Below are 15,192 nucleotides of genomic sequence, written 5' to 3'. Positions count from 1 at the left end.
AAGATTAAGTGCAGTAATCAAGTAAGTATTGTAGTTACTTGTATTACATCGTGCTTGTAAGTATTGTAGTTATTTGTATTAACACTGTGCTTGATGCGGGACCTGGCATTTGGTAAATACTCAACAAATGTTTGTGCTATCATTGTTGGAAAGAGTAAAGTTTGGATATAGGGAGAATAGGTTTGAACTTCCTACAGAAATTGAAAACGAGGGTGAGAACTTGCATCTAACTATAAAGCACAAACTTTTCACCTTTCTTAATATTTTTCTTAGCCCATATGTTTACATTGTTTCTCTATATTACCTTTTCCTTTTCTATTTTATAAAGCTTTTTGTGAACCATCCAAACTGTATTCCTTATAATTATTAATATGTCCTATTTCAGACCCAAATGCAGCTTCTTTTCTTGCAATCAGGAAATATTCTATTTCTTATTTCTTTTAGATGAATCAGCTTTAGATAAAATAATAGAAAGATGTCTCAGGGATGATGATGATGACTTGATGGAAGAATTCCACAAATATTGTGGCATATCAGAGGAGGAACATGGTAATCAGGGAAATTCAAAAGGAAAAGTCACACAAAAGAAAACTCATGGGAAAGGCAATAGGGGTGAGGAATTTGACCCAGATAAAAGCCCCTTTGGACATAATTTCAAAGAACCTTCAGACTTAATGAAACATCTGAGAGTCTACTTGAGGAAGAAATCTCGGAAGTATAATGAAAGCAAGAAACCCTTCAGTTTTCATTCAGACCTTGTTCTGAACCGCAAGGAGAAAACTGCTGGAGAAAAGTTACGGAAATGTAATGACAGCGGGAAAGTCTTAAGTCACTCTTCAGCTCTTACTGAGCATCAGAAACGTCAGAAGATTCATTTGGGGGATAGATCCCAAAAATGCAGTAAGTGTGGGATAATCTTTATTCGGAGGTCAACTCTTTCTAGGAGAAAAATCCCTATGTGTGAGAAATGTCGGAAAGATTCATGTCAAGAAGCAGCCTTAAATAAAGGTGAGGGAAATGAGACTGGAGAAAAAACTCATAAATGTAGTAAGTGTGGAAAAGCCTTTGGCTATAGTGCCTCACTCACAAAACATCGGAGGATTCACACTGGAGAAAAGCCCTATATGTGTAATGAGTGTGGAAAAGCTTTTAGTGATAGTTCATCGCTAACACCACATCATAGAACTCATAGTGGAGAGAAACCCTTCAAATGTGATGATTGTGGGAAAGGTTTCACCCTAAGTGCTCACCTCATTAAACATCAGAGAATTCATACTGGAGAAAAACCTTATAAATGTAAAGACTGTGGGAGACCCTTCAGTGACAGTTCATCTCTTATTCAACATCAGCGAATTCATACTGGAGAAAAACCCTATACGTGTAACAATTGTGGAAAATCCTTCAGTCATAGCTCATCCCTTTCCAAACATCAGAGAATTCATACTGGAGAGAAACCCTATAAATGTGGTGAATGTGGAAAAGCCTTTAGACAGAATTCATGCCTTACCCGGCATCAGAGAATTCACACTGGAGAAAAACCATATTTGTGTAATGATTGCGGAATGACTTTTAGCCATTTTACATCTGTCATTTATCATCAAAGACTTCATTCAGGAGAAAAACCGTACAAATGTAACCAATGTGAGAAAGCCTTCCCAACCCATTCACTCCTTAGTCGTCATCAGAGAATTCATACTGGTGTAAAACCTTATAAATGTAAAGAATGTGGGAAGAACTTCAGTCAGAGTTCATCTCTTAATGAGCACCACCGAATTCATACAGGAGAGAAACCCTATGAATGTAACTATTGTGGCGCAACCTTTAGTCGAAGCTCGATCCTTGTAGAACACCTAAAAATTCATACTGGAAGGAGAGAATATGAATGTAACGAATGTGAGAAGACATTTAAAAGTAATTCAGGCCTCATTAGACATCGGGGATTTCATTCTACAGAGTAATCCTGGAATTACAGTAAGGTGGGGGGAATTTAGTTCAGATTGTCAGTTGCTGAAGCCCTGGGATGTAAACTATTACAATATTGATCAGTAGCTGCAACTTTCATAAAATGGCAGCTAGGAAAAATTCTTCTCCCTGTTCATCCCTCTTTTCAAGGATGGCAATGGCTGGTAAACAGTACTTAGTTAATAAAGTCACTGGAAAGTGAAGAATGCGAAATGATTCTGAGGCCAAACTTGAATTGGAAGTATTGTTTTCTTCAGGGAATTTCCCTCTGATTTCTTCCACTACCATGTAGTGTGATGGAAAGAGAACTTGACTGCAGTCAGATAACTTGGATTCTGTCCCGGTTTGCCAACCAACTTGCTGTATACACTTTGGACAAGTAATTTGAGCTTTCAGTTTCTTTACCAGCAGAATGAAGTGATGAGACTAATGATTTCTGCCTTTTTTAGTTTTTTTTTTTTTTTTTTTTTTTTTTTTTGTATTCCCGATTATCTCTGAAGATATGGACATAAGTTATTTTTTGATTTGTCATTATTTTCAAGTTTCTCTGGTGGAAAATACTCCTATTCAGGATGCTGGACTTTTTGTTTTTCTGTTTTTCTTTTTTGGGATCAAGGCTCACTGTGTTGTCCAGGCTAGTCTTGAACTCCTGGGCTCAAGTGATCCATCCATCTCAGTTTCCTGAATAGCTGGCATTATGGGTACACTCCACCAAGCCTGTTTCCCAGGATGCTGGACTTCTAGCTTAATGAGAATGCAGTATACTTTTTGAAAACTCCATACAGGAATCCCTCAAATGCTATAACTAGGAACGGGTCAGTGAAGCTGAAATGACTTCCTTCAGGGAGTATTTTAATTGGACAAGGGACCTCTTTTTCTCTTGGGCATTGGCCAAGGGGACTGAGAAGCCAGAGAGCTTACACCTGAGCCATCTCCTCTGTGAGACTAACAGTCCTAGGAAAATAGATGAGGGCTGGGGGAAAGAAAGTGTGCTGAAACAGAGCTGTTCTGGATGGATTTTGTTCTGCAAAAATTCTACTTAAAATTTTACCTGTAGCAAGTACATATTTTTCCAATTGGAGTGTAAACATTCTGTATGGCAACAGTTAAAAGCTGTTCTAACAGTTTGTCTGCTTGGGGTGTTTGGGGTGTGTGTGTGTGTGTGTGTGTGTGTGTGTGTGTGTGTGTGTACACATTGTTGCCAGTATCTAAAATTAGGGCATTTCATATTAAAAACAAGGCTTGTCTTAAAAAAACTATAAGGGCTAACAACAGTGGGCTTACATTTCTGTAAAGCACTCAGCTGGTCCTGGGTACCAGCTGCCACTTTTTGACGGGGAATCTACTTTATGACTTACCTAGTTCTCTCATACATGTAACCTGAATTTCTGCTGTTGGAATGTTCTGTTATAATCCCTACCATTTGGAGGATAGATATCCTAAAAGCTAGAGAGACCCCACTGATAGCAAGCAAAGTTCAGGGAAAGAATATAGAATTGATACAGAAAAATTTTTCAGTTAAGTTTTCTGTTGTGAAATTAGACCTCAGAGGAATGGAATATACGGGTACTGGTGGATTATTCCTTATAAATTTCATTGGTGGAGTCTGAATAATAATTTCTAACTGAAAAAGGAACTTGAGCCCCCGAATGAGTGAAGTTTGGGGTTTAGGTCATAGGGTTCCAGAGGAACCCCATGGACTGAGCAGTGGTCTAGAAATAAGTTCCTAAAGTTGAAATTGTAGGCAGCTCCTATAAAAAGAGAACTAAACCAGAAAACTCTTGGTTTATGGAAATAAAGCGATCCTTAAGGCTGATCTTAGACTCAGGAACATTTACTGTGACCTATGTATGTAGGTGTGAAATGCTACCTCTGGGAGAAGGTTTTTGGTTTCGTCCTGGTGCCTCCCCAACCCAAAGCCTGCAGTTTAAATACTGCCGTGTGATAAATTGGTCTGCATAGTTATTGCTAAGTGGACCCAACCAATCACATTCTAGCCATGAAAGGAATGTTTATTATGAGAATCATTCATAATGATTTAAGTTTTTTTCTGAAAAGACAAAAAGGCTGGTTTAAGTTTTGTTTTCTGAAAGGTATAATTTATAGAAAGAGTTGAAGAAATATGTAAAGTCTTGAGAAGAGGCTTATTCCAGGATTACCCTTAGGCTCCCTAACATTCATAACAATATTTTATCCCAGTATCTGTTAGGAGTCTGGAGTATGAACTTTTTTTTAAATGAATTTATTGAGGTACAAATTAGATATCATTAAAACCATTTCAAGTGTACAATTCAGTGAGTTTTAGTAAATTTGCTGAGTTGTGCAACCATTACCATAATCCATTTTTTTTTAGAACATCATCCCAATACGATTCCTTTTTCCAATTTACGGTTAATCTTCCTTCCAGCCTCTAATCCCAGGCACCCACTAATCAGTCCACTTTGCATCTCTAGAGTTGTCTTTTTCTGTACATTTTGTTATTATATGTGATCTTTCTTGTGTTTTTTTATTAATGTTTTTTTTAAATTCATCCATGTTGTAACATAGTAGTACTTTATTTTTTATTGCAAATAATACTACATTATGTGGATACTTTGTCCATTCACTAGTTGAAGAACATTTGAGTTTTTTCCAGTTTTTGCCTGTTAGGAATATTGCTGCTTTGAACATTGGTATGCAAGTGTTTTGAACATTAGTGTGCAAGTCTTTGTGTGGACATGTTTTCACTTTCCTTAGGCAGATACCTGAGGGGAGTTGCTAAGTCGTAAGGTAAATTTTAGTTTAACTTTCTTAGGAAACTGCCAAATTATTTTCCAAAGCGACTGCATTATCTTACATCTGACTAGTAATGCTCAAGGGTTCCTGTTTCTCTACAACCTTGCCAGTCATTGTTTATTTTATTTTTTTGAATTATACTCATCCTAGTGTTTGAAGTAATATTCCTTTGTGGTTTTAATTTTGATTTCCTGGTGATGAATAATGTCAAAGCATCTTTTGTGTGCTCTTCAGCCATTATATATCTATCTTAGTGAAATGTTTATTCAGATTTTTTTGTCCATTTAAAAATGGGGTTGATGATACTGTGTTGTAGTCCTTTTTATTCTGGATTTAAGTCCTTTATCCAGTATAAACTTTCTAAATACCATGTCGTAGCTACAGAGGGCAGTTTCAAACTCTGTTAGATAATATTTATCAAGGTCTTGATTTCAGTAGCTAAGTCTGTATAATTATCTCCAGGACATTCAGTCGGGCCCATCACCCAAATATTTAAATTCATTTTTGGATTAAGTCAGATTATCAAAAGACTTTAAACATCTTTTGATTCCTTACAGGATTGCTTTTAGTAAGAACACTGACACATTTTACTTTAAAATGAAGTTCTTGCTTTAAATAATGTTTCCTCTTAATGAACTTGTATAAATTTTTTTTCATGTCACAGGACAAGGCAAGGTTTTTGTCAATAAATTCACTTGTATTTATTTATTTTAGGATTCTTTTTTAATGTAGTAAAATACATATAGCATAAAATTAAACATTTAAACACTTTTCAGTTATATAACTCAGTAGCATTTAGATAGATTCACATTTTGTGCATTTATCACCACTATCCATCTCCAGAACTTTTTCATCATCTCAGACTGAAACTCTGTACTCCTTAAACAGTAACTCTCAAGCTCCTGGTAACCACTGTTCTACTTCCTGACTGTACAAATTTGACTGTTAAGTACGTGGTATGAATGGAATCATACTGTTTGTCCTTTTGTGTGTGGCTTATTCCACTTAGCATAATGTTTTTAAGGTTCCGCCATGTTGTAGCATGTATCAGAATTTAATTCCTTTTTAAGGCTGAATAATATTCCATTGTACTTGTACACCACATTTTGTTTATCCTTTTATCTGCCAATGGACATTTAAATTGTTTCCACCACTTTGGCTATCAAGAATAGCACTGCTATAATCAGTGGTGCTCTCTGTTCTTTTAAGTGTACACCTAAAAGTGGAATTGCTGGATCTTATGATAATTGTATGCTTAACTTGAGGAAGTGCAGCTATACCATTTTAACTTTCCACCAGCTATGTACAAGGGTTTTCATATCCCCACCCTTGCTAACACTTATTATTTTCTATATATGTTTTTATAATAGACATACTAATGGGTTTGAAGTAGTATCTTATTTTAGTTTTGTTTTGCATTTCCATAGTGATTGGTGCTGTTAACTCTCTTTTTATGTGCTCATTGACCATTTATATATCTTTTTTGGAGAAACATTTATTGAAGTCCTTTGTCCATTTTATAATTGGTTTTGTTGTTTTGTTAAGTTGTAGAAATTCTTTATATATCCAGAATATGTAAAGAACTTATTTGCAAATATTTTCTTCCATTCTGTGTGGGTTGCCTTTTCATTCTGTTCCTAATGCCCTTTGAAAAAAGGTTTTAATTTTGGTGAAGTTCAGTTTTTCTATTTTTTTCTTTTGTTCCTTGTGCTTTTTTTGTCATACCCAATAAACCATTGCCAAATCCAATGTCATGAAGCTTTTCTCCTGTTCTAGGAGTTTTATAGTTTCAGATCTTACGTTTAAGTCTTGTAACCATTTTGATTTTTATGTATGCTGAAGGATCCATCTTCATTCTTGTGCATGTGAATATCTAGTTTGCCAAGCCTCCTCTATTGAAGAGATTATCCTTTCCACATCATGTATTCTTTGCACTCTTGTCAAAGATCATTTGACCATGTACATGTATGTTTATTTCTGGCTGTCAACTCTGTTCCTTTGTTCTATATGTTTTGTCTTTATGCCAGTACCATACTATTTTGATTACTCCAATAATGTTTTGTAGTCAGGATTACACTATGTTTCCCGTAATATGTTTTTGAAATGAAGAAGTGTGAGGCATCCAACTTTGTTCTTTCTCTAGGTTGTTTTGGCTATTCAGGGGTCCTTACGATTTCAAATGAATTTTAGGATGGTTTGTTTTTGTGGAAAATATCATGGGGATTGGGCTTGCATTGAATTTGTAGACCACTTGGGTAATGTGGACATTTTAACAATAACAAACATTACAGTCTGTGAACATAAGGTATCTTTCCATGTATTTGTGGAATCTTAATTTTTTTAGCAGTGTGTTATAGATGTCATTGTACAAGCCTTTTGCCTCTTTGGTCAGGCTTATCCTTGAGTATTTTGTTGATGCTGTTGTAAATGGGTCTTTGTTAGTGAAGCATAACCAAGTTTTGTGTGTTGATTTTGTATGTTGCGACTGCTGAATTTATTTAGTCATAACAGTTTCTTGTGAAATCTTGGGGAGTTTTAAGTATAAGATTATGGCATCTGCAAGCAGATAATTTTTGCTGTTTCTTTTCTCATTTGGATGGCTTTAGCTTGCCAATTGTTCTGGCTAGGACTTCCAGTACTGTGTTGAATAGAAGTAGCAAGAGTAGGCATCTGTGCCTTTTCGTGAAATGCTTTCAATTTTGTGTAGTTGAGTATGATGTTAGCCGTGGTCTTTTCAAATTTGACCTTTATTATGTTAAAGTAATCTCCTTTTATTGCTAAATTTTTGTTCAAAGGACAGTTTCACTGGATATAAAATTCTCAGTTGACAGTTTTTTTTTTTCTTTCTGCACTGTGAGTGTAACAACGCCACAGCTTTCTAGCTTCCAACGTTTCTATGAGCAATCAGCTGACAGTCTCACTGAGGATCCCTTTTATGTGATATGTTGCTTCTGTCTTGCCACTTTTGAGATTCTCCTTTTGTCTTTGGATTTCAACAGCTTGATTATAACTTGTCTTGGTGTATGTCTCTGTGGGGTGGGGGTAGGAGCAATTGCAGTGCTTGTTGCCGTATTTCAGAACCTGCACCACAAAGACCTTCCAGTTCTGTAGAGTGGTTTTTTTTTATTGTCAGTGCAATAGAGAGATACTGGAGGTTCTGTGTGTGTGTGAGTGTATGAATAAAGATTTAATTTTGTTTTGCTCTTGTTCTGTAATCCCTCAGAATAGCTTATCAGATGTGGAACTTCTTGATCAATGGGGAGAAATATCTTACGATTCTGCAAACATGCTATCAAAATACTTTTCATAAAGTATAGCACATTTTAGGGTTTCTCCCTTGTGTGGAAATGTTAGTGTCTATAGAGGTCTGAACTAAAAAAGCTGCTCTCACAGCAGAACACTTGTGAGATTCCTCTGTGAATGAATCCTCTGGTGCTTATTAAATTGTGATTTCCCAGCAAAAGTGTGTTTCACTCTGAGAAATTGGTGAGATAGCTTTCTCCGAGTCTTTTTAATGAAGTCTGATGTTGAGAGGTTCTTCCAGGTTGGAGTTCTCAGGTCTCTCTCCCTTGTAGATTATCAGACCACTCTAATAATCTATAAGCTTTGCTAAACCTACCTGTAGCTCTTCTGGGGTAATGGTGGTGGTGGTGATGGTGGCAGGGTTCCCCACTGATTTTCTAAATGTTTGTAGTCCTTTTGTAAAGTGGACCCTTGCCTTCTAAGGTAATGGCGAATGATACATATTCCCTTGTTTTCTTCAGCTCTGAAGAATCTTCTTCATTTTCTCTTTTGATCTGTCAACACGTGAGAACTTTCATTTTGCTCTTTGAGCATCTTTAAGGCAGTTGGTTTAAAGTCTGTCTAGCAAGTCAATGTTTGGTATTCCGCATGTCCATTTTTTGTTGGTTTATTTTGTGCCTTTGAATAGTCCATACTTTCTTGTTTCTTTGTATGCATTGTGATTGTTTTTGTTGACAAGTAGACATTTGAATCTAATAATGTGGCAGCTCTGGAAGTCGGATTCTTGTTTTTCCCCCAGGGTTTATTGGGTATTTTTTGTTTTTTTGTGTGTTTTTTGTTTTTGTTTTATTGTCATGGGCTGTCTCCGTGCTAGGGATCAGCCTGTGTTGAATGCTTAAAATTTTCTTTTCAGAGCCTGTATTTTTCCTTGGCCAGGGGCAATGGCTTTCTAAATTCTCCTAGTTTTTTGAATGTCCAGAGAAACAGGTGTCATCCCTTTTTTCTCCTGGAAGCCTCTTTAATCAGTTGGGGGTTGGGAGAATGGAAGCTTGCTCTTCTGTGTCTGCTGTTCCTCTGTGATCAGAAGTAGATATCTGGAATCAGAACCCCGACATTTGGAGGAAGTGGCTTTTATTGTCCACCCTGGCTGCAGCAAGATGAACCAGAAATGTGGGGTTCTGTCTCCACAGCTGCCTGCCATGGAGTGGATGGGGATGGGTAGCTGCTACTTCACTGAAGGCTGAAATCTGCCAATATTAACTGCAATTTATCAGTCAGGATTTCCCCTAGAAGCTACAAGTGTTCAGATGGACTCGTGTGCCCTCAAAATAATCACTTTAGGAACTTTATGCCTATGTAATTATTATGTAGGTGAAGAGATGAATTCCTGGGTCACTCTCTCCACGTCTTTGATTTTTCCTACTTTCTTGAAGATTTCTTCAACTTTATCTTACAGCTCTACTATTAAATGTTTATCTCTTTTGTCATATTTTTATTTCCAAGTGCATTTTCTGATTCTCTGTTCCATTTTCATAATTTTTTGTTTCATGGGTGAAATATTATTTCTCTGAGCATAGTGTCTTTCTGTGTTGTTATGCTCCCTGCATTATTTCTGTTTCCGTTGAGTTGTTTTTACCCGTTTTCTGTCTCTCACATTGGAAGCTTTTCTGAAGCCTCTAGTGACCTTTGACTATTCATATTTAAGAGCAGGCATCCAAAAAGCTGATTGGAAGGTGTTTTAGGTACTTCAGCACCATCCAGTAGTAATATAATATGAGCCACATAGGTAATTTCAAATTTTCTGGTAGCCACTTCTAGAAAATAAAACAGGTAAAATTAAAAATGTATTTTACGTCACCCAGTATATCCATATTATTATTTCTTTTTTGGGGGTGGGGGGATGGGGTCCCACTGTCGCCAGGCTGGAGTGCAGTGGCACAATCTTGGCTCACTGCAACCTCTGCCTCTCTGGTTCAAGCGATTTTCCTGCCTTAGCCTCTGGAGTAGCTGGGACTATAGGCGCGCACCACCACACTCAGCTAATTTTTGTATTTTTAGTAGATAACGGGGTTTCACAATGTTGGTCAGGAAGGTCTCAATTTCTTGACCTCGTGATCCACCTTCCTCGGCCCTCCAAAGTGCTGGGATTACAGGCATGAGCCACCATGCCATAATATATTTCATTACGTAATCAATGTAAAAAAATTATTGAGACATTTTATATTATTTTTTGCACTATTTTCAAAATCTGGTGTGTAATGTGTTATAGCACATCTTAGTCTACACACTAAATTTTCATTTGTAATACTTAACTAACATTTAGATTTATGAAACGTAGAGTTGATAAGTAGATTCACATAGTTCTTCCAAACTTACTTTGTTGTTCTAAATATACTTAATTTTCCAATAACTGAATCAGTTAGCCAATTTTTTTTTTTTTTGAGATGGGGTCTAATTCTGTCACCTAAGCTGGAGTGCAGTGGCGCAATCTCGGCTCACTGCAACCACCTCCTGGGTTCCAGTGATTCTCCTGCCTCAGCCTCCCCAGTAGCTGAGATTACAGGTGCACACCACCTCGCCCGGCTAATTTTTTGCATTTTAGAAGAGACGGGGTTTCAACATGTTGCCCAGGCTGCTCTCAAACTCCTGATCTCAGGCAATCTGCCTATCTCAGCCTCCCAAAGTGCTGGGATTACAGGTGTGAGCCACTGTGCCCAGCCCCAATTTTTCTTTTTATTTGCATCCACATAAACAAAACTTTTTATTAGGAAAATTCATTTAATATTGAGGCAAAAGTATATCACTTTCAAAAGTGTTTTTAAGTAAATTCAGTAGCTCATATCAATTCAGTTTATTAGCATCAAATTTGATGAGGCATTCCATAATATCAATACTACATACCATTCTTCAGATTTTTCTTATTTTTTTGCAGCCATTCACACTGTTATCTATTACATTTAATATATTCTACATGTTGACTCATTTGCCTAAGTTATTTTGTTTCATTTGTATTATGAAATGTTTCTATTGTAAATAAATTCTTTTACCTATCTAGGTCACAAGTTTTTCTCATTTAGGAGCTTCAAATTTAGCTTATTTATATGCAGTGTGATATTAGAAAGTGGGAGAAAATGTGAATCACAGTGCTACTTTTTGTCTTTGAGTATTTGGTAAGCATTTTCGTTTCAAGGAAATCTTGAATTAGATTTTCTAGTACAGGATATCTTTATAAAATTCTTTTGTAAGTCATCCAAGTAACATTGGTAAAGACACAAGATTATTAGATACATTATCTTTTTTTCCAGAAGTTTCATAAACTCAACATTCTATAGCTTTTGTGCATATGTACTGGAGAATTATCTGTATCCATGACACTTTTCTTGGAGTCTGCTTCAGAAAACTGAACACAGATATTTTCAGTATGTATTATGCAATAGAATAAAGCAATGAAGGAAAAGTTGCCTTCTTGATTTAAAATTCCAACATGGATGGTCTTTCGACTTAACATAGCTGGAGTCCCATCCTCATGATAGTAACTCACTTTTCTGTCTCTAGCTGAAATTCTTTGACAGATGGAAGGTTGTCAAAAATATCTGCCATGAGTTGGAGCCTTTAGGCAGTGAATCACATTTCATTGCCTTTACATGAGTTGACATTGTAAATTTGGAGGTTCTTTGAGACAGAATATACCCATAGTTTTCTTTGGGCAGTGTCTTGTATCAAACAATTCCTCTAAAGCTAAAAAAAAACTGGAAATTTTTCAAATTTTGAATTGGTCTTTGATATTATTAAAAATACATATATCCTCTAAGCAAAAATATATTTTGTTCATGTATATCCAAGAGCAAAATTGTTCATTGGTTTCGTTGAAATTTTCAGTTTTTGTGAATGTCTCTTAAGGTCTTTTCCTCATAATTTTCTAAGTAAATTACGATAACTAAAGTGATATTTTCATCTCTCCATCTAAGGTTCATTTTTATATATGCATGTGTAAGAAACAAGCTATTTTATAGCTTGCCAAGTTTACAAACTCAGACCCCATTAAAAGCTGTTTAAATTGTTTTTGTTAGAAATTTAAGTCTCAGTTCATATGACTAATTTTGTGGATTCTTTTTTGACTCAGACTCACTAAATGGTTGCTGAAAAATTGTCTTAAGTATTATCTGCTGTGTATCTTTAACACTTGAATACAACAAATAGCTTTTCCATTTTGCTCTGCTGCAGTAAATTGCAATTGCTATTCATGATTCAATGGGCACTATACTATCTTCTAGTCTTTTTTTCTTGCCTGTGCTGATTGTAGTACCAGCTTCTGCATCTGCACTGAATTCTGCCTCAGTAAAACGCCTTTGTTTAAAATTTAAATATTTTTTCATATTTTTTAACCTAGAAGATAATTATAATGAAAATATTAAGTATCTCATTTTAAGATTCCGATTTACATAGGTATCACTGTAACTTGTGCTGTTTGCATAGGTATACTCTATCTTGTGCTATCTGTATAAAATATCCAAGTAAACACATTATGATATATCCGTGCATAGAAAAAAAATCATCTGAACTCAATCTGTTGATACTGACTAGATTGGAGACATGTTTATGTGTAACACTAGTAATAATGCACGTTCTTGTACAAGCATTACAACACAACAGTGTCCTATGCGATGCAGTGGTTAAAGTGAATTGTAGTTCTATCAAAATAAAGATACGTTTAGTGGAAAAGTATTTGACTCTGCTTCTGTTTTTAAAATTGTGAAATGTGGCACTGTTTGCATTTCCATTTCTCACTAGCCTCAAATGACTACCATATTGAGTTGCAGTTAGCAATGTTTGCCACAGAGAACCCAACAAATCAGTAGCTTAACTGAATGGTTTATTCCCCAGGGAGCTTTCCAGCATTTTGTTGCTTCCCATATTTTGTAGCCATGCTGTGTGGAACATGTGACTTCCAACGTCCCAGAGGCAGGGAAAGGAAGAATGGAGCACTGTACACCGTTTTTAAGCACCAGCCTAGAACTATGCATGGATCTCAAACTAGGTGCCAAGGTTTCCCATGCCAGTGTAGAGATCTCACACAGGCTTCCCAGGGTATTTTGAAATCTTGAGATGAACACAACTACAACTATTGACATCACAAACTACTACTATTGTGTTATTTGGAACTAACTTCTTAGCAAGTAGACTTGGTAGTTTAACCGTTTTTTTGTTTTTTGGTTTTGCCCGGGAGCATTGTGGAAAAATGGCTGTGGTACTACAGATGCTGCAATTAGGAAAGTGTGTGAACCTTTGTCGTAGAAGTCACTTGTACTCTTCCGTTGCCCAGAAATCAATCATACAACCCTAATCTAACTTAAAGCGAAGCTTGACATACACCTTTCCCCTCATTGTGGTGAGCACATAGAATATTTCTACCATAGTCTGTTCTTCTGATCACCAAACCCTTTCTTCCCACAAACAATGCATACAGTAGTCCCCGCTTATCCATGGGGAATATGCTCCAAGACCTCCAGTGGATACCTGCAACCTCAGATAGTGCCAAACCCTGTATGTTCTGTGTTTTGTCAATCTGATAAATGAGAAGGCTAAGTGACTAACAGGCATGTAGCGTAGATGACATGGATATGCTGGACAAAGGAATAATTTCTGTCCTAGGTGGCACAGAGCAGGATGAAAGAGGTTTTGTCAAGCTACTCAGAACAACACACAATTTAAAACATGAATTATTTCTGGAATTTTCTATTTAATTTTTTTATTGCATTTTAGGTTTTGGGGTACATGTGAAGAACATGCAAGATTGTTGCATAGGTACACATATGGCAGTGTGATTTGCTGCCTTCCTACCCATCACCTATATCTGGCATTTCCCCCCATGCTCTCTCTCCCCAACTCCCCACCCCCCACTGTCCCTCCCCTATTTCCCCCTGACAGACCCCAGTGTGTGATGCTTCCCTCCCTGTGTCCATGTGTTCTCATTGTTCAACACCCACCTATGAGTGAGAACATGCGGTGTTTAATTTTCTGATCTTGTGTCAGTTTGCTGAGAATGATGATTTCCAGGTTCATCCATATCCCTACAAAGGACACTAATTCATCGTTTTTTATGGCTGCATAGTATTCCATGGTGTATATGTGCCACATTTTCCCTGTCCAGTCATTATCAATGGGCATTTGGGTTGGTTCCAAGTCTTTGCTATTGTAAACAGTTCTGCAGTGCACATTCGTGTGCATGTGTCCTTATAGTAGAATGATTTATAATCCTTTGGATATATACCCAGTAGTGGGATTGCTGGGTCAAATGGAATTTCTATTTCTAGGTCCTTGAGGAATTGCCACACTGTCTTCCACAATGGTTAAACTAGTTTACACTCCCACCAACAGTGTAAAAGTGTTCCTATTTCTCCACATCCTCTCCAGCATCTGTTGTCTCCAGATTTTTTAATGATTGCCATTCTAACTGGTGTGAGATGGTATCTCAATGTGGTTTTGATCTGCATTTCTCTAATGACCAGAGATGATGAGCATTTTTTCATATGTTTGTTGGCCTCATATATGTCTGCTTTGGTAAAGTGTCTGTTCATATCCTTCACCCACTTTTGAATGGGCTTGTTTTTTTCTTGTAAATCTGTTTTAGTTCTTTGTAGATTCTGGATATCCACCCTTTGTCAGATGGGTAGATTGCAAAAATTTTTTCCCATTCTGTCGGTTGCCGATTCACTCTAATGACTGTTTCTTTTGCTGTGCAGAAGCTGTGGAGTTTGATTAGGTCTCATTAGTCTATTTTGGCTTTTGTTCCCAATGCTTTTGATGTTTTGGTCATGAAGTCCTTGCCTCTGCCTATGTCCTGAATGGTTTTGCCTAGATTTTCTTCTATGGTTTTTATGGTGTTAGGTCTTATGTTTAAGTCTTTAATCCATCTGGAGTTAATTTTAGTGTAAGGTGTCAGGAAAGGGTCCAGTTTCTGCTTTCTGCACATGGCTAGCCAGTTTTCCCAACATCATTTATTAAACAGGGAATCCTTTCCCCATTGCTTGTTTTTCTCAGGTTTGTCAAAGATCAGATGATTATAGATGTGTGGTGTTCCTTCTGAGGCCTCTGTTCTGTTCCATTGGTCTAAATCTCTGTTTTGGTGCCAGTACCATACTGTTTTGATTACTGTGGCCTTGTTTTGGAAAATTTACAGCCTGGCCATGTAGTAGAAAAGAAAAACCCATT

At 36.7% G+C, this 15,192-nt stretch overlaps 1 protein-coding gene across 3 annotated transcripts in view; it reads left to right on the top strand.

The window, feature by feature from the left end:
• The window catches only part of ZNF483 (zinc finger protein 483), a 28,316-nt gene extending 15,611 nt beyond the window's left edge, over positions 1–12,705 (top strand). For all 3 annotated transcript variants that reach the window (XM_012439112.2, XM_012439113.2, XM_012439111.2), the window contains one exon: positions 445–12,705. In XM_012439112.2, the coding sequence (XP_012294535.2) occupies positions 445–1,958 (1,514 nt within the window). In that variant the 3' untranslated portion in view covers positions 1,959–12,705. The remainder of the gene's footprint in view (positions 1–444) is intronic.
• The last annotated feature ends 2,487 nt before the right edge of the window (positions 12,706–15,192 follow it).

The sequence above is a fragment of the Aotus nancymaae genome, unplaced genomic scaffold (assembly GCF_030222135.1).
Source record: "Aotus nancymaae isolate 86718 unplaced genomic scaffold, 86718_ANA_hifiasm-v0.15.2.pri h1tg000003l, whole genome shotgun sequence".
NCBI lineage: Eukaryota > Metazoa > Chordata > Mammalia > Primates > Aotidae > Aotus > Aotus nancymaae.
The sequence above is the reverse complement of the archived record's forward strand: the minus strand, read 5'-3'. Positions and strand labels throughout refer to the sequence as shown.